Source organism: Dryas octopetala, chromosome 7, assembly GCF_963921425.1.
Source record: "Dryas octopetala chromosome 7, drDryOcto1.1, whole genome shotgun sequence".
NCBI classification, from domain to species: Eukaryota; Viridiplantae; Streptophyta; class Magnoliopsida; order Rosales; family Rosaceae; genus Dryas; species Dryas octopetala.
Window position 1 is genome coordinate 11,572,005 of NC_141372.1, and position 20,382 is coordinate 11,592,386.

A 20,382-nucleotide genomic window follows, 5' to 3' on the forward strand; every position below is an offset into this window, starting at 1 on the left:
TCACTGCACAAGCTAAACGATCTATTGCTGTGGCTTCAACAAGTAACCACAAGGAAACTTCTTTTCACTTTGGTTCAATCCACACACACACACACACACACATATATATATGCATGTTGTAATTCTTTCTATGTAATACTTAAGAAATTATATAATCACTTACATTAATAGGATGTGTCCCAAGACATCCAAGGCAGATCACTGTATACGTGAAGCATGAGATTGAGGAACATGAGGATGATGGCCAATTTGAGGCATAATTGAATGTTGAGGGAGATGTAGAAGCATATCTCCGAGAGATTGTTAATGAAACGTACAGAGGCTAATGACCATCTAGTCAAGGGTGATGATGATGTAGAAGATGTAGAGATATTTGAGGAAGTTGAAGTTGTCAATGAGCCATATATATGAGGTACGTGTTGAATATTCAGAGATGATGAGGAGTTCGATGATTCTGACTATGAGTTGTATGATGAAGAAAATGATGCTACGATTGAGAATGATGAAATTTTCAATGAACATATGGAGGTGCCTGGTAGTCCCATGCTTGTAGACATACGACATAATGACCAATTTTTTGTGCTTAAGGGGGAATTAGATGGGGAGGTGGAAGAAGAGGTTGACATTGATTCAGATGAGTTGCACACTCCTCGCAACTCGTCTGATGAAACTACTACTGACATGGAAAACCCTACGTTCGAAATTGGTAAGTTATTTGGAAGAAAAATACAACTGAAAGAAGTAATTATACAACATGTAGTTAATAGCTAGGGGGCATTATATCAAGTTTGTTAATTAAGAATGATAAGGTGAGATTAACTGCTAAATGTGTTGGTTGCACCTGGAAATTGCATGCAATATTGATGCAATGTGAGAACACATTTCAGATTACAATAGAAAATAATCATTGTTGTGAAAAAGGCCAGACCACTCCACTAGTTTATGTTGTTTACATTGCAATGAAGTATATATTTTGAACTCATAAGGGATGAGCCAAATATTAAGTTGAGGACCCTTCAAAATATTTTGCAGAGGGAATTACAGTGCAATGTTACCCTATTGCAGTGTTATAGAGCATAGAAGAAGGCTAGGTTTTAATTGAAGGTAGTTCATTATAAGGAGCAATATTACTCTAGGTTATGGGATTATTGTGAGGAAGTTAGACAAACAAAAATCATAACTGCACAAAGCTTATGCAGGTAAATACTCCATAATTTCAGGTTTCTTATATAGGTGCAGGCTCTTCATTGGAGTGGATAGATGCCACTTAGAGGGAGCTTTCCAAGGTTGGTCTTAAATTGGAACATAAGCTGAGAAGAAACAGTTGTGGCATGTTTGGGCCATAAATTGGCATTAACCATAACAAGATGGTCGGAAAGGAAAGTGGGTGAGAAACATGAGTCGGGCCATCTTCTTTGATCGAATTTGGAGCAAGCTAGCCTAGGTGAGGAGTTAATTGAACACGTGACGTTCTTTGATTGAATGTTGGAGCAAGCTAGCCTAGGTGAGGAGTTAAATTGAACATGTGACGTCCGAGGTTGCCACCAAGCTGGTAATAAATTACCATACAAGGTGTTGTTCGTTCAGACACCGGACATTGATGAGCACGTTTGACGATTAACCACTGAACGTAAAGAGATGCGTTTGGTAGTTTGTTACAGAATGGCTCCAAATTTTTTTTTTTTTTTTGAAAAAGTCTTCGGCTTTGATGCGCCAAACCTCCTTGTACGTGTTTGGTAATGCATCACCAAATATCCTACTAGGCATTTGGTGAACCGGTGCCAAATAAAACCCTATTTATTTATTTATTTTTTTTTTTTTCCAAATCCTTCATATTTTGTACAAATTTGACATTAAACGGTTAGCATTCAAACTATTTCGGCCCAAACACGAATTACATAACAAATACTTAATTAAAATCAAAGCCCTAAATCTAAGAATCGATTCATGAAAACAAAAACCTAGAGAAATTACCTTAATTTTCCGGTGTTGGGGTTGGGTGGTGGTGGTGATGGTGTTGGTGTTGGATGTGCTTGTTGGGTAAATTTGTTGGGTCTAGTAAGAAGTTTTAAAATTTTTAATTTTGTGTTGGTTGTAGAGAGTGTGTTGGGGATAGATTTGAAAAAGTTGGGGCTAAATAGCAGCACCCAATAATATGTGTCAGGATTTTTTTAAATGTGAGTTGCTATTTTTGGTCAACGAAATTGTTTCAGAATCTATTGTATTCTTAAGAAAATGGACATTATGCATGGGTTTTACATACTCTAAAATAGTAGCTGTAACGTGGATATTAGGTGTAGACACTACAACTTATCGTGAGTAAAAAGGTAGCAAACCACGTCTAGAGATAATGTGTATTAGCTTATTTCTTTTCTAGTGATCCGTTGGGCTGTATTACTGCTGTCCATGATGTCAAAAACATCCAGCTCGAAGCCATGTTGCTGCACGATAGTGCAATCCATGGTGTTTGCGGCAAGGCTAAAAAACGTGAATGTAAGTGAAACTATTTTTTTATTGTTGATCCAGAAAAATCAAAAAAAGAAAAAAAAAAAAAACCCATGATCGAGCAAATAATCCAACGTTAAACCCCTTCCCCTTCCCTTTCCCCATCCCCCCTCAAAGAAAAACCTTAGATTTTGTGAGTAACTCTATCAAACCCTAGATTTCTTTGAAGACTTTGCTCCACCGTCACAGCCTTCACCACCAACACTGTATGTATCAAAATCTTTAATTTTTGTCAATTAATTTTCCTATATGATTTGAGTTCAATTAAATAAAAAAATTTCTACCTTTAAATCAATATGTATATTGTTTCTATATTATGAGGATTTTGATCATGGTTTTTTTTTTTTCTTTTAAATAATTTTTACTTATGATTTTTCGACTATCGAGATCTCATGGTTCAATTATGAAAGTGATCATTCAAATTTTTTTTACTTTCGATTTAGTATGTATATTGTTTATGGGTTGCCGTGAATCACTTTTTGGGTTGTCGATCGGCATACCTCCTTTGGTTTTCATCATAGCTGGAGCAGTGGTGGTCTTTAAATATATTAGTTATCCTTCATTTTTAGGATTATCTAAGGGTGTAGACTATTGAGATCTCTCCTTTGATATAAATTAATATACGTTGTTTTGATTATGGCCACACCATTACTGCAGGTTGTTCTCTTGCTTCAATTATATATCTTCAAATGATTTCAGTAGTATTTGTCACAAAAGCAACCATACATTTTGAAAATTTTCAACCCATATTAGCCATACTGTGTAGCAACCCTAGATTCCATCATTCTAATTTTGGGCATGCTGATCTTGTTGATCGATGTTTTTTCTTTTTCTAGATTTGTGTTGATTGAGATGGAAGATAGAAGAGAATTCAAGAGAACTAGAAAACACAACAAATTTGGAAGAGAATTCAAGTGAATGTAATGAACTAGAAAATACAACAAATTTGGAAAAGAAAATAAAGGAGCTTGAGGTAGGTATGCTATTTGCTTCCGTCGATGAGTTGTTTGAATATTACAAAATGTATGGGCCAAAAAAAGGGGTTTGAAGTTAGTAAAAGAACCTCAAGAAAGGGAGACGATGGGGAATTGAAATACTACACTTTGACATGTTCACATTCTGGCAAGTCTAAGTGTAATTCAAGAAACTCGTTGAGATTGCACCCAATAACAAAAACAGATTGTAAGGCTAAGCTTAGAGCATCTATGCGCCCTGATGGAAAGTGGAAAGTATCCTCTTTTGTGCTTGAGCACAATCATGATCTTCTTAGTCCAAGCAAAATCCGGTTTTATAAAAGTTATAGAGTAATAAGGCCATATGTGAAAAGAAAGTTGGAAGTGAATGATCGAGTTGGGATAAGGCTGAATAAAAATTTCAATATATGTTTTTGTTTATGAGGTAAGTGGACATGAGAATTTGTCATTTTTAGAGAAAGATTGTAGAAATTATATTCAAAAGATAAGGCGGTTACGACTTGGAGAGGGGAATGATTCTGCAATTCAAAAATATTTCATGAAAATGCAGGGTTACAATTCTAACTTCTTTTATATGATGGATTTGGATGAAGATGGACGGTTAAAAAATGTCTTTTGGGCTGATGCAAAAAGTAGGGCTGCATACAATGAGTTTGGTGATGTTGTGACATTTGACACAACATACTTAACAAATAAGTATGACATGCCATTCGCGCCTTTTGTTGGGGTGAATCATCATGGACAATCAACACTATTAGGATGCGGATTGATCTCCAATGAGGATACTCAAACATATATTTATATGGCTATTTCAATCTTGGCTTGCATGTATGTCAGGTCGTGCTCCAAATGCAATAATTATTGATCAAGATAAAGCTATGAAAAAAGCAATTGCAATTGTTTTTCCAGATGCTCGGCATAGGTACGTGGTGCTTATGGCATATCATGAAGAAGTTACCTGATAAGTTAAAAAGTTATAAACAATATGAGTCTCTTATGTTTTCCTTAAAAAATATTGTTTACGATTCATTCACACATGATGAATTTGAAGAACGTTGGAATGAGTTCATTGAAAAGTATAATCTTCAACAAAATGAATGGTTACTTGGATTGTATGATGAGATAAGACATTGGGTCTCGGCATTTGTGAAAGATATTTTTTGGGTAGGAATGTCTACTACAAAACGCAGTGAGAGCATGAATGCATTGTTTGATGGGTATGTAAATTCAAAGACTACTTTGAAATTATTTGTGGACCAATATGAGAATGTTTTGCAAGATAAAGTGGAAAAGGAGAACCAAGCAGATTTTAACTCTTATAATTCAAGGGTTTTTTGTATTACTCATTATGAAATTGAAAAGCAATATCAAGATGCTTACACAAATGCGAAATTTAAAGAGTTTCAACAAGAGTTAGCAGGTAAACTCTATTGTGAATTATCTTCATGTAATGAGAATGTTGCATTTTTAGAATTTGTAGTAGATGAAGATGAAATGGTTGGAGAAATCAACAAGCGTGTGTCTTTCATCGTCTGCTTAAATGAGGAAGGTACTAAAGTTAAATGCAATTGTCAATTGTTTGAGTTCAGAGGAATACTATGTCGGCATGCGATTGTAGTACTAATTCACAAGAAAATATTTCACATTTCAGAGAAGTACATTTTTAAAACGATGGAGGAAGAATGTAACAAGATGTCATTCCAAAGTGAAAATAAGTTATGATGATTGAAGTTCAAAGCCTGAAGTGCATCGTTTTGATAAGATGTGTAATTTTTTTCACGAGGTAGCAGACCTAGCAACAAATGGTGATGATAAATGCAATATGGTGATGGCGGCAATACATGATTTGAAAGTAAATTAACATCAAATGAAGTTGTTTGTGATGATAATCAACATCACTCCAATATGATTGACGGACCAACAAATAGTAGAGAGCTTCATGATATTTCAAAGGAGGGTTGTAAAATTCTTAGTCCACTACCAGTTCGAAGCAAAGGTCGTCCCCCATTCAAACGCAAGAAATCAAAGTTTGAAATAGTTGTTTGGAAAAAAAGAGAAAAGAAAGTACAAATAACATCTCTAGACCAAAATAAAACAAAGGTTAGTGAATTTACTGTTACATATAAGTTTTTTAATTCCTTTTTCTTATTTGTTGTTGTTGCTATATTGAAGGATTCGGAAAGAAGAAAAAGTTCAGGTGATGGTTCTAAAGCACAAGAGAGCGTTGTTCCTGTGGTATTGGTTTTGCATTTAATTGAAGTGATATATTGCTCGAAGTTTGTTTGTTGTTGAAGTTATCAAACTAAAATTGTAATAAATTATAGGATTCTGATATTCCTCAAGCTATAACTAATAGTGGACTTTTTAATATTGTTCCAACCCTACCTCATCCTAGTGTGAGTATAAACACTTATCATTTAATTTTTATCATATTGTATAATTACTATTTAAACATTATTTTATCTAATACATTTATGTCGAACCTTTTTTTTTTGTTAAAGGTAAATAATGCATTACTTTGGGGAGTCAATCATAGTTTCCAACCAAATGCATTTTCTAGAGGAGTGACTCCTTGATTTCAAGTTCCTGGAAATTGTTTGCAGGTTTACTTTTTATTTTTTTGTCTTTTTAGAAGTCTTAAAGCCAATATAAAAGTTTGCCTGTATGTAAAACTAAACTTATAGTTTTTTTTTTTTAACATGGAGGATCACAATTTGTCAATATGGAGAGGTATGGATAATGCAAATGTTGTATTTCAAACTTCATCTTCTACGCTACATGCTAATGTGATTCAAGGAGAGGTATAAGCCTTATACCTCATTATTTTCAAATTAAATTACTTCATATATATATATATATATATTGTTTCCTAACAATACTATCTTGCAATATGTACAAGACATTCAAAATTTGCAGGGAGATGATAGAAATGACATATATTCCCGCAAAAAGTAGCTAAACTAAACTAAACTATGACCATTGTGATAGGTTGATGAATATATATTGAAAACTCTGACCATGGTTATAGGTTGATGAATATATATTGAAAATTTTGGATTTTTTTTAGTACTAGTTGATGAAGTATTTCAAAGGATGTATAATTTTTAATAGTTTGTTAATTAAGTTTAATATTGACGAATTTGATACTCTTTGTTAATTTTTGTAGACATAAAACGAAAAAAAACAAAACAAAATAAAAACACCCCACTGGACTGCTGAGGTGTGGATGATTTTTTGACTGCAATAATCTTGTCATAGTTGGTCATGTGATCAGTATTTGAGAGAGCTGGTTGTGAGACGGACGTTGTATATGAGTATTTTCCCTCATCCAAATTTATACTAGTCCAAAATTGAGAATGGGTGTATATCATTGACATTTATAAAAGACAATGCTCCATAGTCCAAGAATTAAATCCTAATTACTTGACAGTTAGGACATAGAAAAAACAATTTTGAACACATGCAAGACTAAGAATATGAGAATAAAGCAACTACGACTCTTATTTATGTGGAATGGATACTAACAATTTTAGTATATTGCACTAAGCACCTCTATAATTTGATGTCACTTAAAAATCCCATATAGTTCACAAATTACAGTATCAAAATTATTTCTTCAATTGTATAGCGCCTACAAAGCTGATGCTCCTAATGAATAGGCTTTACTCTTGACTTCGATTTGCATCATTGCTACCACATTATTAAACTTGCTAATTGTTGAGCGCACAGCCTGTGTTAAAAAATGATGTACATCAATATGTTAATCACAAAAAGTTGCAGAACTATTTGAAGCAACAGAAACAGGTTTATGTTTTACATACCACACCCGCAAATAAGGTCAATATTGGTGCTGAAATTGCAGTTAATTAGTCTAGATGAACACATGACAATAATCTTGACATCCATATGCTAATGTTGGTGTTGCCTAAAATATGAAATATCATCATCAAATTTGTTTGTTCAAATAAAACCTCACAGAATGATGGAATCTGGGGTTGCTATACAGTATGACTAATATGGGTTGAACATTTTTTAAAATGTATGGTTGCTTTTGTGACAAGTACTACTTGAATCATATGAAGATATATAATTGAAGCAAGAGAACAACCAGCATTAGATAGGCAATAATGGTGTGGCCATAATCAGAACAACGCATATTAATTTATATCAAAGGAGAGATCTCAATAGTCTACACATCTAGATAATCCTAAAAATGAAGGATAACTAATATCTTTAAAGACCACCACGGCTCCAGCTATGATGAAAACCAAAGGAGGTATGCCGACGGCCCAAAAAGTGATTCACGGCAACCCATAAACAATATACATACTAAATCAAAAGAAAAAAAAATTGAATGAACACTTTCATAATTGAACCATGAGATCTTGATAGTTGAAAAATCTGAGCAAAAATTATTTAAAAGAAAAAAAAAACCTTGATCAAAATCCTCATAATATAGAAACAATATACATATTGAGTCAAAGGTAGGAATTTTTTATTTAATTGAACTTAAATTATATAGGAAAATTAATTGACAAAAAATAAAGGTTTTGATATATACAATGTTGGCAGCGGCGGCTGTGACGGTGGAGCAAAGTCTTCAAAGAAATCTAGAGTTTGATAGAGTTACTCACAAAATCTAGGGTTTTTCTTTGAGGGGGGATGGGGAAAGGGAAGGGGAAGGGGTTTAAGCGTTGGATTATTTGCTCAATCATGGGTTTTCTTTTTTCTTTTTTATTTTATTTTTCTAGATTAGTTTTTGTGGATTAGTTTTTCTCTTTTTTTTAATCAAAATTAATTACTAAGAGTTAATATATTTAGTAATAAAAAAGATAACATGGCAAATGACATGGGTTGCCATGTCACTTGCCACATAAGTTGGGATTAATAAGTTGAGATACAAGGTGGGATCCCTAACATTACTGTTTTTTTACCAACCAAATGAGTAAAAAATATTTTTAGTATTATGTTTATTTCAATCATTATATATTGTTATAACACTTTTATATTAAAATTTATTAAACAAAATTTTTGACATTTTTAAAAATGCAATTTATCAAATATTTAACTATTTTACTTTATATTTAATTATTATTATTATTTTTTTATAACTCAAATATTGTGAGTCAATTTTTGCGTGCCATACTAGTCCTTGAGCCGATTAAAAACATTTGATTATTTTCACTACATTAACATAATCCACTTTTTTTAAAAAGTCCAAGCAATACCAAACCTCCCCTGCCTACATAAAAAGAAAAAAAATAACGACTTGGGTCTCTCCCCACGCTCCAGCCCCCGATAGTCGACTCCCCTCCCCGAAAACAAAATCCTTCTTCTTCTTCTTCTGCTCTAATTTCTACCGTTTCCTTTCTGTTCCTCTTCAGAATATCATCAGCAGCACCTAGGGTTTCGGTGTTCCACCCCATGTGGCTTCTCTGCATATTCAACTCTTCATAAGACTACAACCCTTTTGCAGGTGCTACCTCTAAGCCCATAAACTCAGCTCACTACCCTTACTGTGATCCTGTGTTCCTCCCTAATCCCTTCTACCTCCAAGGAACCTTGGATAACAAGTTAAGATTAATAACAAGAATAATTGTATAATCATGTTGTAAAATTGAAATTTTGAAGGTTTTTATTGTTGTTATGTTTGATTGATGAGTGCTATGCATTCTGCTTACCGGCAATTGAGGATGGTCGAGGAAAACACTAATGAAAATATCCCATGTGAAGAAAATGGGACTTCAGAGTCTAGAAATGGCAATGGCAGTGAGGAGGCCGCCGCTCAACAATCTCCAATTTTACAGAACGAAGAAGATGATGACAAAGGTGATATTTTCATATCGAAATGACTGCCATCTCTCTTTTCTCCATAGCGTTAATGGGCAATTTTCATGCTTTCTTTTGGGTACCTCAATAGTCAATACGATTATTTTTCCTGTTGCCATTAGCTTAATCTCTTGCATAAAGAGTGGGAGTTGTTTCTTACTTTTCATTTTTTGATAAGAAACATAATTTATTAAACAACAGCATGGTACAAGAGATAGGGAAAGTGGACAACATATCACCAAAAACCTTTTTTTTTTTTTTTTAAGAATGAAACAAAACAAAGCTTGCAACCCTATCACATTCTACAACTCTCGAAAAACCTGAAACAACCCTACCCAACAGCAGCTCTCCAAACAAGGAGAGTGCAAACATCTTAGGAGAGTGTTTTCCTTTCAGTTTGCAAACAACTTAGGAGAGTGCATATGGAGCTTTGTGCAATCATAGAAGCCTAAGGACGCACTGAATGCTACTAGAAAATGTTGTCATGGAAAGATTCAAACAAGGGAAAAGCTTTAGCTATGCGATGGGTGACCAGATATATATGAAGCTTTTAAATCCTATATGTATTCAGCCAGTCAAAAGAGACTTTTTTGAATTTCCTTAGTAAATTTTATACGTGGATTTGCCATGAAAAAACAGGAAAACCATTATACTTCTACTCCAATGTATTTAAAATATTAAAGATACTTAACTCAACACTTCCCTTTACTAGTTCTGTTTCTAAGAATCTATATGGTGGTATAGTCCTCTTCCCTGGTTATGAATTTCATTATGGGGTGCCTACATTATTAGAAAAAATACTTTTGGTAAACCAAACAAGGTGAAATTAACTTTAGCAGGACAATTTAATGTTTTTATTCTCCAATTTGTTCATGTGTTTCTAATGCATGCATTTTTGCATTGCACACCTCTCTCTCTCTCTCTCTCTCTCTCTCTCTCTCTCTCTCTCTCTCTCTCTCTCTCACTCTTGGCTTTTTTGGGCAGATATTACAAAGAAAAAAAAGAAGAAAAATAAAAGCAAGTAAGGAAATTTTTGTGGTTTTATTATTTTGTTTTTGTTTAAACATTTTCACTAGAAAGTTTGCTAATTTCTTTTCTTATCTGCAGGAAAAAGAAAGCACAGCCAGAGCAGACTGATCAAAAATCTATCCAAGGGCAGACTGATCCACCATCTATTCCTATTATTGATCTATTCCCATCTGGAGAGTTTCCTGAGGTTGAAATTCAACAGTACAAAGACGAGTGAGTGAATGCTATTTTTCTTGCAATTTTACAGCACTTATTTTAAAGTTTTTAGGCACTTTGGCAGGGGGTTGTAATAGTTCACTAGTTCAAGAGGCAATCCCACTCATGCGGCAAAAAGTAACCCAAGTGTTGCAGAAGGCACATCATTAAAAAAGGATCCTGAAGAAGAGTTGGTTGAAAGGCCGAGGATTTTAGGCACTTTGGCAGGGGGTTGTAATAGTTCACTAGTTCAAGAGGCAGTCCCACTCATGCAGCAAAAAGTAACCCAAGTGTTGCAGAAGGCACATCATTAAAAAAGGATCTTGAAGAAGAGTTGGCTGAAAGGCCGAGGAATTTGGGGAAGGGTGAAGCAGAATTGAAAAGGGACCTGTTGGACGTGGAATCAGGGGGAAAACTGGGAAGTTTTTTGGCGATAATGGATCTGTCTCTAGTACCGGCAAAAGGGAATGGGAGAGAAAGTGGGAAAGGCAAGGGTTGTAAAAGGAAATAGAGGAAATTGAAGAATTTGAAGTCTGAAATTAATTATGAAGTAAGGATGCTGAGAGAGCAGGGGGTTGGAGTCAATAATGAGGATATTTAGTTGGAATGTACTTGGGAAGTCAAAGGAAAATAAGTGTTATTAATGAGGTTCCAGTGAAAAAAGGGGTAGACACTGTAATATTGAAAGAGACAAAAGTGTCGACAGTTGAGAGAAAATTAGTGCGTAGCATTTGGGGAGAAAGATTCAACTACTGAAGGATTGGTTTTTTGTTCCTGTGCATGTAGAATCCTGTGGAATTTAAGTTATGTGGACAGCAATAGTAGACTTTTTCGTAGGGTAGCAAATGGTAGAAGAAAAAAGGAATCTGATAGAGAAATTGGAAGTGGAAGAGGGTGAAGTTGTAGAAGATGAAACTGTAGTTGAGAGGGGGATAATTTGCTTTTCTGGAAAGCTTTATTCGAGTGATGGATTGGAGAGGCCAAGTATTGATGGTTTGGAGTCGAGTGCAATTAATGATTGTAAGGCGGGATGGTCAGAAAGACCGTGTAAAGAGGATAAAGTGAGGAGAACTTTATTTGATTGTAGCTGGTAAATCCACAAACATGATGGGTTTTCTATGCCAACCTTTTCAACAATGCTGGAATATTTGATGGATAATGTAATAGGATATATGAAGGATGATGTGATAAAGGTTGAGGACTTTTACAGAAATGGAGTAATAAACAGCAAAAAATTAGACATACATTTGCCTTATCCCAGAAATGGTAGAGTCATTCAGGATTGGGGACCTTGGAGTTTGGACCCATTAGTTTGCTATTGAGGTTTTATCAGATGATTGCAAAGGTGTTGTGTTTAAGGGCAATGAGGTGCTAACTGACACAATTTCAAATGATCAAGGAGCATTTGTGAACGGAAATTTTAGATGCGGTTCTTATAACCAATGGTGGAGGTAAGGAAAAAGAAGAAAGAGGGTTGGGTTTTCAAGATAGGTTTTTGGAAAGGCATATGACTGTGTAGAGTGGTATTTTTGGATTATATTTTGGAGAAAATATAATTCAATTTCAAACAATCAAGGAGCACTTGTCAAAGGAAATTTAGATGCAGTTCTTGTAGCAAATGAAGTGGTGGAGGTAAGAAAAAAGAAGAAAGAGGGTTTGAATTTCAAGATAGAATTTGAAAGGGCATATGACTGTGTAGAGTGGAATTTTTGGATTATATTTTGGAGAAGGGTTTGAGAACAGATGGAAGAAATGGATTGGGGGTTTGAAAACTGTAAATTTTTCTATTTTGATCAATGGGAGGCCAGGGGGAAAATTTGGCACTTAGAGGGGATTGAGACAAGGTGGTCCACTATCCTTTTTGTTTTAAATTACTTTGGCAGTAGATGTTTTAAGTAGGCTGATTGATAAAGCAAAGGCGGTACAATCAGTCTTAGGCAGCATGCCGACTTATTATCTTTCTTTGTTCAAGATTCCAAGAAGAGTGGCTAGGAAGCTGGAAAATTTTATGAGAAATTTTTCTGGGCTGGGTTTGACTGTTGAGTAAGGGAAAGAATGAGCCTTTAATAAAGTGGGAGGTGGTTTCTCAAGTTAGAGAGAGAGGTGGTTTGAGAATCGGTAGTTTGGTGAGGCTGCACTTGAGATTTCTATTAAAAAGAAATTCTTTGTGACATGCCGTCATTAGAAGCAACTATGAGTTATGTGAATCTGAATTGGGGGTTCAGATTTTTATTCTTACTGCCGTCAGTAGTGAGGGGATCGATTTGCTGCCCTTGGAAAGACATTTCCAAAATTTTGACAATTTTTATTCTTACTGCTAATTTGTTGTGGGAATGGGGAAAAGGTTAGCATTTGGGAGGGCAGCTGGGTCGGGGAGTCTCCCTTGTTCATTTTGTTTCCTCGTTTGTATAGATTGTCCATTTTTCATATTGTTCCTATTTCCTAACTGTTAGTTCCTTCGAGTTGGGATTTTGGCTTTTAAAGTTAAATGAATCTGAATTGGGGAGCTCACTTCTTTTTGTCTTTTTTGAAAGTGTTTGATAATATTCTCATAGATCAGATTGTAGAAGGTGGAGATTAGAATCTTTGGGGTTCTTTCCGTGCAAATACTATTTTAGAGTGTTGTATGATAGTCCTTCTCTTCCAACTTTCAAATCCTCCTCTTTGATTTCGAGGGCTAGAGTACCTCACTACCTCCTAAGGTACAAATTATTTCTTGGATGGCTGCTCATGGTAGGGTTAATACCTGTGCTTTGATTCAAAGGTGATGATCCAATGTAAATCACTAAGTTTTTCTCCCGATGGTGCATTATGTGTAAAGGAGGAAGCGAAAGAGTGGATCATCTGTTTCTTCACTGCTCTATAACTTTAAGATTATGGTTGACACTGTTTAGAGAAGTTAATTTGATTTGGGTGATTTCAGCTGCATGTTGTTCTCTTTTTTGTGAGAGGCATAAAGTGTTTGGCAGTGGTAAGAAAGCAAAATTTTATTGCGGTGTTGTGTGCTAGTTGTGTTTTGGATAATTTATATGGTAAGGAATTCTAGGATTTTTGAGAATCTTAGTGGGCAGGGGAAAGAGGTTTTATGGGATAAAATCAGATTTCGGTCTTCACTTTGGGCTTCAGTGTCTCCAAGATTTTTTGTTCTGCTATTGTAGGGAATTGGAATGTGGGGAAGGAGGTGTTATGGGATAAAATCAGATTTTGGTCTTCACTTTGGGCTTCAGTGTCTCAGAGATTTTTCGTTCTGCTATTTTAATGAATTGAAATGCAGCTGTCCTTTAAGAGTTTTCTTGTTTGGTGTATTTGTTTTCTGTTAGGTGGTAGAGAGGGTTTCGTTGGTTCAGATATTTATTTTTCTTTGTTGTATATCTGTGGTGGACTAGTCTGCAATGGCTGTACTGTAATTTGCTTTAATTAATAAAATTATGTTTCTTATAAAAAAATGTCATAGAATTCGCATTACTTTGTAAGAAGCAGAATATGCTCTTGATGTCTTAATATATCATCTTATTAATTAACGTAGGCCTAAGTTATCTGTGCTACTTTGTGCATTTCCTTTCCTTTGTATATTTCTTCAAGATTGCAGTTCAAATTTGGTATTGTGTTTCAGTAACCTGTGGAGGACTACCTCTGAAGAGAAGAGGGAGTTGGAGCGTCTTGAAAAACCAATGTATAATTCGGTTCGTCGAGCTGCTGAAGTTCATCGCCAGGTGCGGTTTCATTTTGTAAATATATTGCTGCTTAAATTAAAATAAAATGACCTGGGAGAGGGAATCAACTGGAGGCTTTGTTTACTTCATTACTTGTAATTAGGTTCGGAAATACATCAAAGGCATTTTAAGGCCTGGACTGTTGATGACTGATTTGTGTGAGACTTTGGAGAACACAGTCCGTAGGTTAATATCTGAGAATGGTCTGGAAGCAGGCATTGCTTTCCCCACAGGATGCTCTTTGAATTGGTAAATTCTAAATTAGTCACCTGTGAATTTAATTTCTTCCGTTGTTCGTCACATAATTGAATTTGTGTTCATTACTCTCATTATTGTCAGGGTTGCTGCTCATTGGACCCCAAATACGGGTGACAAGACAGTGCTTCAGTATGATGATGTAATGAAGTTGGATTTTGGAACTCATGTTGACGGTAATTCATCCTCTACTTATTCTGTGTTTTAATGCCTGTTGAGAAGTCAACTCTTTGTGAACTCTATTACGCTTGGCCCACTTACCATGCATGGGTCATTGTTGACTTTACAGGATGTATAGTTGACTGTGCATTTACAGTAGCATTCAATCCTATGTTTGATCCGCTGCTTGAAGCCTCACGTGAAGCAACAAATACTGGTATCAAGGTACTGTACCTTCCCCTGGTTAAAATTAATGGCTTAAATACATGTTTTTTTTTATCCTATTGCGTAGGCAAGTGTCAATTGAGCCCATCTACTCAAATCTTTATAATTGTATGGTTCAAGTTCATCAAAATTATTGCTAGTAAATTTGAAGTTTGTTGTTTTGACTTTGAGAATAGGATCTTTGAGCCAATAATAGATTATATGACTACCAATCTTTACTCAAATTATCATAAACTAAGACTGATATGTATCCATTACATGAAAAACAATTAAGATATCCTTCCTCAAGGTGACATCATTATTTTATACTAATTGAGGTGAAATATATGAGCAATTATGTCATAAAATTTATGTTAGATTTGTTAGTCTGTCACCAATAAAATCTTTAACTGCACACTATACCAAAATATGCCTTTGATCCTATCTGCATTAATTGTGGAAATTAATCTTCTCTTTCTTTTTGGGTGGATGCTCCCATCTCTCTCTCTCTCTCTCTCTCTCTCTCTCTCTCTCTCTCTCTCTCTCTCTCTTCGCATTCTCTTGTTTTCTCCCTCTTTCTTACAGAGAGCATGAAACTCTTCTTCAATTCGCATTGTCTCCTGACTCTTCTCATACGAATTATTTTCTTGACAGGAGCTATAATAGTCGGTAAATCTTAATGAGGATATTTTTATTATCAAATGGCGTTGATAAAATCCTCTGTACTACCTTGAATGAGCCCTTCGTGTTGAAGGCATGGACTAAATAATCATACCTGAGAAAAAGTACGTCCTTTTCCTTGGTGATGGCTCAGCAAGGAAAATGTTCATCTTTGCTTGTGAGCCTGAGCCATCAAAATTTTCCATCTTTTTGTTTAAGATTCATCTATATTCAACAAAATCATAATATGTCAAGTCAGAAATATGGAAGGTGGGAAAGGGACGTTGGACATGATTCATGGCTTACTTTCAAGAGATACAGTTGAAAGAAGGGAAGGGGAATTCAACGGAAGGACCACGGCAGAGCTGGAGGTCTTGTGAAAAACTCAAGCTTCCAGGACAGTCTGAAATTTGGAGAATGGGCCAAGGCAGTAGTGTGCATCAGACAAAAAAAAAAAACCATTGGATTCTTGGGGAAAAATACATGTGCAATTGCTCGTTAGCGCAACCTAGCGGGTTATGGGTTTCTACATCCTAGTACCATATGAACACATACTCAGGAAACAATCTCTAGCCTATTGGCATTTTATCTATACCATATCTTGGAGATGGTATGCCCAAATAAAAACTGTGTTTGAAAGGAACAGGAGGGGGAGGAGGCATTCCTATGAACTTTAAAAGGAATCGAGATACTGTATCCATAATAAATGAATTTTGAGTTACACTACGTGGTACAAAGAAAGTAGGGAGGGTTGATAGGATAGGGACGATGAAGAGGAGTGTCTTTTTACCTCTTTTTGTGTAGCATTCTAGTGTGATTAGAATATTTTGTTTTGGGGAGAGTAAGGGGAGGAAAGATTAAAATCTTCTTGTTAGAATAACAATTTATTTGTTTCCTTTTTTTTTCTTGTCAAACCAATAACACTTAACTTTATGGGGTAGTACAGTAAAAGAATAACTCATAGCATTGCCTTTATTTCCTTCCGTCAATTGAACTTTAGAAGTATTGAATTTTTATGTTTTTGATCTCTTTCTTTTCTCTCTTGATGATTTCCTTGTCTTTCTATGTATTACAAAAGTAGTCATTCATGTTACTGCTTTTTCACATCATTCTGGTGCTCTTTTGGGGTGTTATAATACTTATGAATGAACTTTCATTTTTAACTAGCTTATGGTTAATTATCATTACATGTTCACTGGATATAATTTTTACCTGAATTTGAATTTAGTGCTTCAGTCAAAAGCTTTTTTACTCAGATTTGTTATTGGTCTTATATTTGTCTAGGAGTCAGGAATTGACGTGCGTCTTTGTGATGTTGGTGCTGCAATCCAAGAAGTCATGGAATCATATGAGGTTGAAATCAATGGAAAGGTGTATCAAGGTATTTTTCCATGTGATGTTTGGGATAGTTACTTTTGTCGTATTTTAAATGGTATGAATGTGTAGAATTTATCTTACTTCCTCCAGGGAGTGTTCAATAATCATCTCTCTCTCTCTAAATTACAAGAGTGAAGCGTCACTAATTATCTTTTAGTTGATATTCATGCTTGGTATCATACAAGAGCAGCTGGGTTATCTGTGGATCATACAACGTTGGTCCTTTTTGAAATAACATGCAAATAAAAGATTTTCTTCTATACTCATCACAAAGTGCAAATTATGTAGTTCATTTGTTTCAAAAAAAAAAAAAAAAAAAAAAAAAAAAAAAAAAACGGGGGGGAGGGGGGAGCCATCACTAGCATCGCTAATGTTTTGGTGAATGAAATTATTGTGTGTATATACTTGAATCACACTGATTCTAAAGTAGTACAACTTATTTCTGTGCTGATTCCAAATGTGGTTCTATGCTCATTCCTGCCTCTCTCCAAAAAATGAGAAGATCTTGGAAATATTACAGAAGTTACGGAAAATTTTGGATAATGTTGAGATTAGAACACGTTTTTATATATGTAAATGAGTATATATTCTATATATACTCATTTATACATTGACTTCCTTTAGAAGACAATGGCTTGAAACAGTCAGAGGTTTTACAAATTCTCTGCCAGATGCTTTAGATATTTACTGAAGCTTGTTATGGGTTAGGTTAAGTGTGCTAACTTTGTATTTGCTTGCTCATCAAATAATAATTTGCTATTTATACTCATCATATCAACTACTTTCATATGAGATGTCCTGTTGATAATTCTGTATGTGTGAGGTAGACTTTGGCTAATGTTGGCAGTTAAAAGTATCCGAAACTTGAATGGACATAGCATTGGATGTTATCAAATCCATGGTGGAAAATCTGTTCCTATTGTGAAAGGAGGGGAGCACACGAAAATGGAAGAGGGTGAATTTTTTGCAATTGAAACTTTCGCCTCAACTGGTAAATGAAAGTTTTTGGATTTGGCTAGAATTTGATTTCTGCTGTGAAATAGATATTAGTTCACATGTGACCTACTGTGTTAATTATCCTATGTTATATAACTTATATTCAGGGAAAGGGTATGTCAGAGAAGATCTAGAGTGCAGCCATTACATGAAAAATTTTGAAGTCGGTCACATCCCATTGAGGTTGCCCAGGGCAAAGCAATTGCTAGCAACAATTAACAAGAACTTCTCCACATTGGCCTTCTGCAGGCGGTATTTAGACCGCCTGGGAGAGACTAAATATCTTATGGCGCTAAAGAATTTGTGTGATGCTGGCATTGTCCAGGTATTTTTCACCAATAAACTTGTTTATCCAAATGTACGTGTATTAACAGTCCATGCAACTCTGCTCCAACATGCCAATTTTCCATCACTATATGGTATTATGAAACATGGCTTTAGTTTAATTTTGTTATGATGCAAAATAGGATTTCCCATACACCGAATTGCTTATTTGCCTTTTGGACACGTTAATTGATAGTAATGGTCTTTTAGCTGTTTTATAAATCATCTACAGGAACACAATTTTTGAAACGTTATACAGTACCTGCATATGTTACAGTTCAGGGAACTGAAGTTGTAACTGCTGCTTTAAAATCAAGTAAAGGATTGATTTTAGGTCCAGATTTCAGATGGCGTGCATGTGTTTTAGTTTGATGTTCCAACATGCTTAAGGAAAGGATTTATGTCAAAATTTACTAGTTGAGATAAGCTGGTTCTGAATATTAGTCAAAATCATTTTAGGTTTGCAATCAAGAATCTTGAATTAGACTCACATTTCAGAAAAATAAGAAGTATTAAAAGCTCTACATGAATTCAACACAAAGATATCAAATTAATGGTGAAAATGCACAGATTGATCTTATAGGTGATAGAACTTGCTACTAGCTGATTTGTTTTATTTGAAGAAGTAGAGGGAGGGAGGGAGCAGGGCTCTCTCTCATCTTTTCCCTCACTCCCTCTCCCTCTCCCTCTCTCTCTGACTCATCTTTTTCCCATCACTTTTAGCCTTCAAGTAATCCCCCAAGACAGCCTTGGATTACCATAATCTGTTACTGACCCAGAAATTCAGCAACTGATTGTTGTATAGCCACTTAGCCAGCACGTATTTATCCAAGAAACACTACTTTTTCCAAACCCCAACCCACCACAAAGAGAGCAAAGAAAGGAAAAAGGTGGCTGTTCACCTACTTGCAGTGCATAACTACGGATATGGGTCAGTAAAGTATTCTATTGTGATCAAAACAGAAAAAGAAAGAAAAAATCAAGTTATGTTCTGACTGCTAGTGATAATAATTCTTCCCTGAAACTCAGATTTGGGGAGTTAGAAATGTGTTCTCAAATATGTGTTTTTTGTGTGTATTTTCTGTGTTTTATAATATTGCTACATGCAATTGGTGCTGATGAAGAATTCTGTTTCATTTTTCTTCTGGCAGCCTCTTCCTCCTCTCTGTGATGTTAAGGGCAGCTATGTATCTCAGTTTGAGCATACCATTTTACTCCGGCCAACCTGCAAAGAGGTCATATCCAGAGGTGATGACTACTGATGTTGTGAAGAAAACTTTGTCATGAAAACCTGCATGGTGGTTGTACCGTGTTTTTTCAGACTACAGAGGAAAAAGTTTACTTTTGAGTTTTCTGCTTTTCATAATCTTGAATTTTTTATGAACCGCTTATACATCACTATTATGCTCTTCTTGTGTAACGTGTTGATTAGAAAAGACACTAATGCTCCATACAAGTATGTGTATTTCAAATATATATATTTTGCTGACCAAAAAGATATATATATATATATATATATACAGGCTCCTTCTGTTGAGGTATACCTCAACTTATTTATGTTGAGATATAACCTTGGTGGGGCCCACACGAGTCGTTTTGTGTCAATTTGATTTGACTAATTTTTTGTAAGAATGATCTATCAATGAAGATAATCCTTGCGAACGGTTCAGATCGACACAAAACGGCTTGTGTGGGCCCTAACAAAGTATACCTCAACTTATTTATGTTGAGGTATAAGTATATATATATATATTTCATAATCAGATGTGCGAATGTGACACCGAGCGCTCGTCTATAATTTTTTAAAAGCTCTGGCGCTACTTCCTCCGTCAAGTTTTAAGGGTATATCCTGAATTCCCGATGGGTTTACCTCATCTCCTCTTAGGATATAGACTATATAATAGACTTGGTGGAAGCATTGTATTAGGGTTTAGCCCAAAATCTCAGAGCTAAACCATAATGTAAACGCCGAAAAACCAACGTCGAACTTGGTGATGCAAAACTTTGCACTACCATGCGCTCGACAGTGGACACCTAGTGTTCAGTGTTAGATGCAAACATTCTGAATGAGATTGATATATATATATATATATATATATACTCTTGTGAAGTGTTGAAGATCTAACTCTTGTGAGCCATAATTTGTAAATTTATATGTATAT

General features: G+C 35.1%; 1 protein-coding gene and 1 pseudogene across 3 annotated transcripts; both read left to right on the top strand.

Annotated features, from left to right (window-relative positions):
- Positions 1 to 231: 231 nt before the first annotated feature.
- LOC147279696 (protein FAR-RED IMPAIRED RESPONSE 1-like) lies at positions 232 to 5,680 on the top strand (annotated as a pseudogene).
- A 3,100-nt stretch (positions 5,681 to 8,780) lies between these two features.
- Positions 8,781 to 19,695, top strand: LOC147279697 (methionine aminopeptidase 2B-like). 3 transcript variants are annotated; one of them, XM_086251499.1, is made up of 12 exons: positions 8,781 to 9,052; positions 9,142 to 9,308; positions 10,293 to 10,329; positions 10,416 to 10,550; positions 14,146 to 14,245; positions 14,349 to 14,494; positions 14,585 to 14,676; positions 14,790 to 14,884; positions 16,808 to 16,904; positions 17,748 to 17,891; positions 18,004 to 18,221; positions 19,372 to 19,695. In XM_086251499.1, exons 2-12 carry the CDS (start codon positions 9,146 to 9,148, stop codon positions 19,480 to 19,482), a joined length of 1,338 nt encoding a protein of 445 aa, XP_086107625.1. In that variant the 5' UTR covers positions 8,781 to 9,052; positions 9,142 to 9,145; the 3' UTR covers positions 19,483 to 19,695. The 3 variants fall into 3 exon arrangements, with proteins under 3 accessions (XP_086107625.1, XP_086107626.1, XP_086107624.1); XM_086251500.1 differs by having other exon boundaries at positions 8,781 to 8,955; XM_086251498.1 differs by having other exon boundaries at positions 8,781 to 9,308.
- Positions 19,696 to 20,382: the final 687 nt, after the last annotated feature.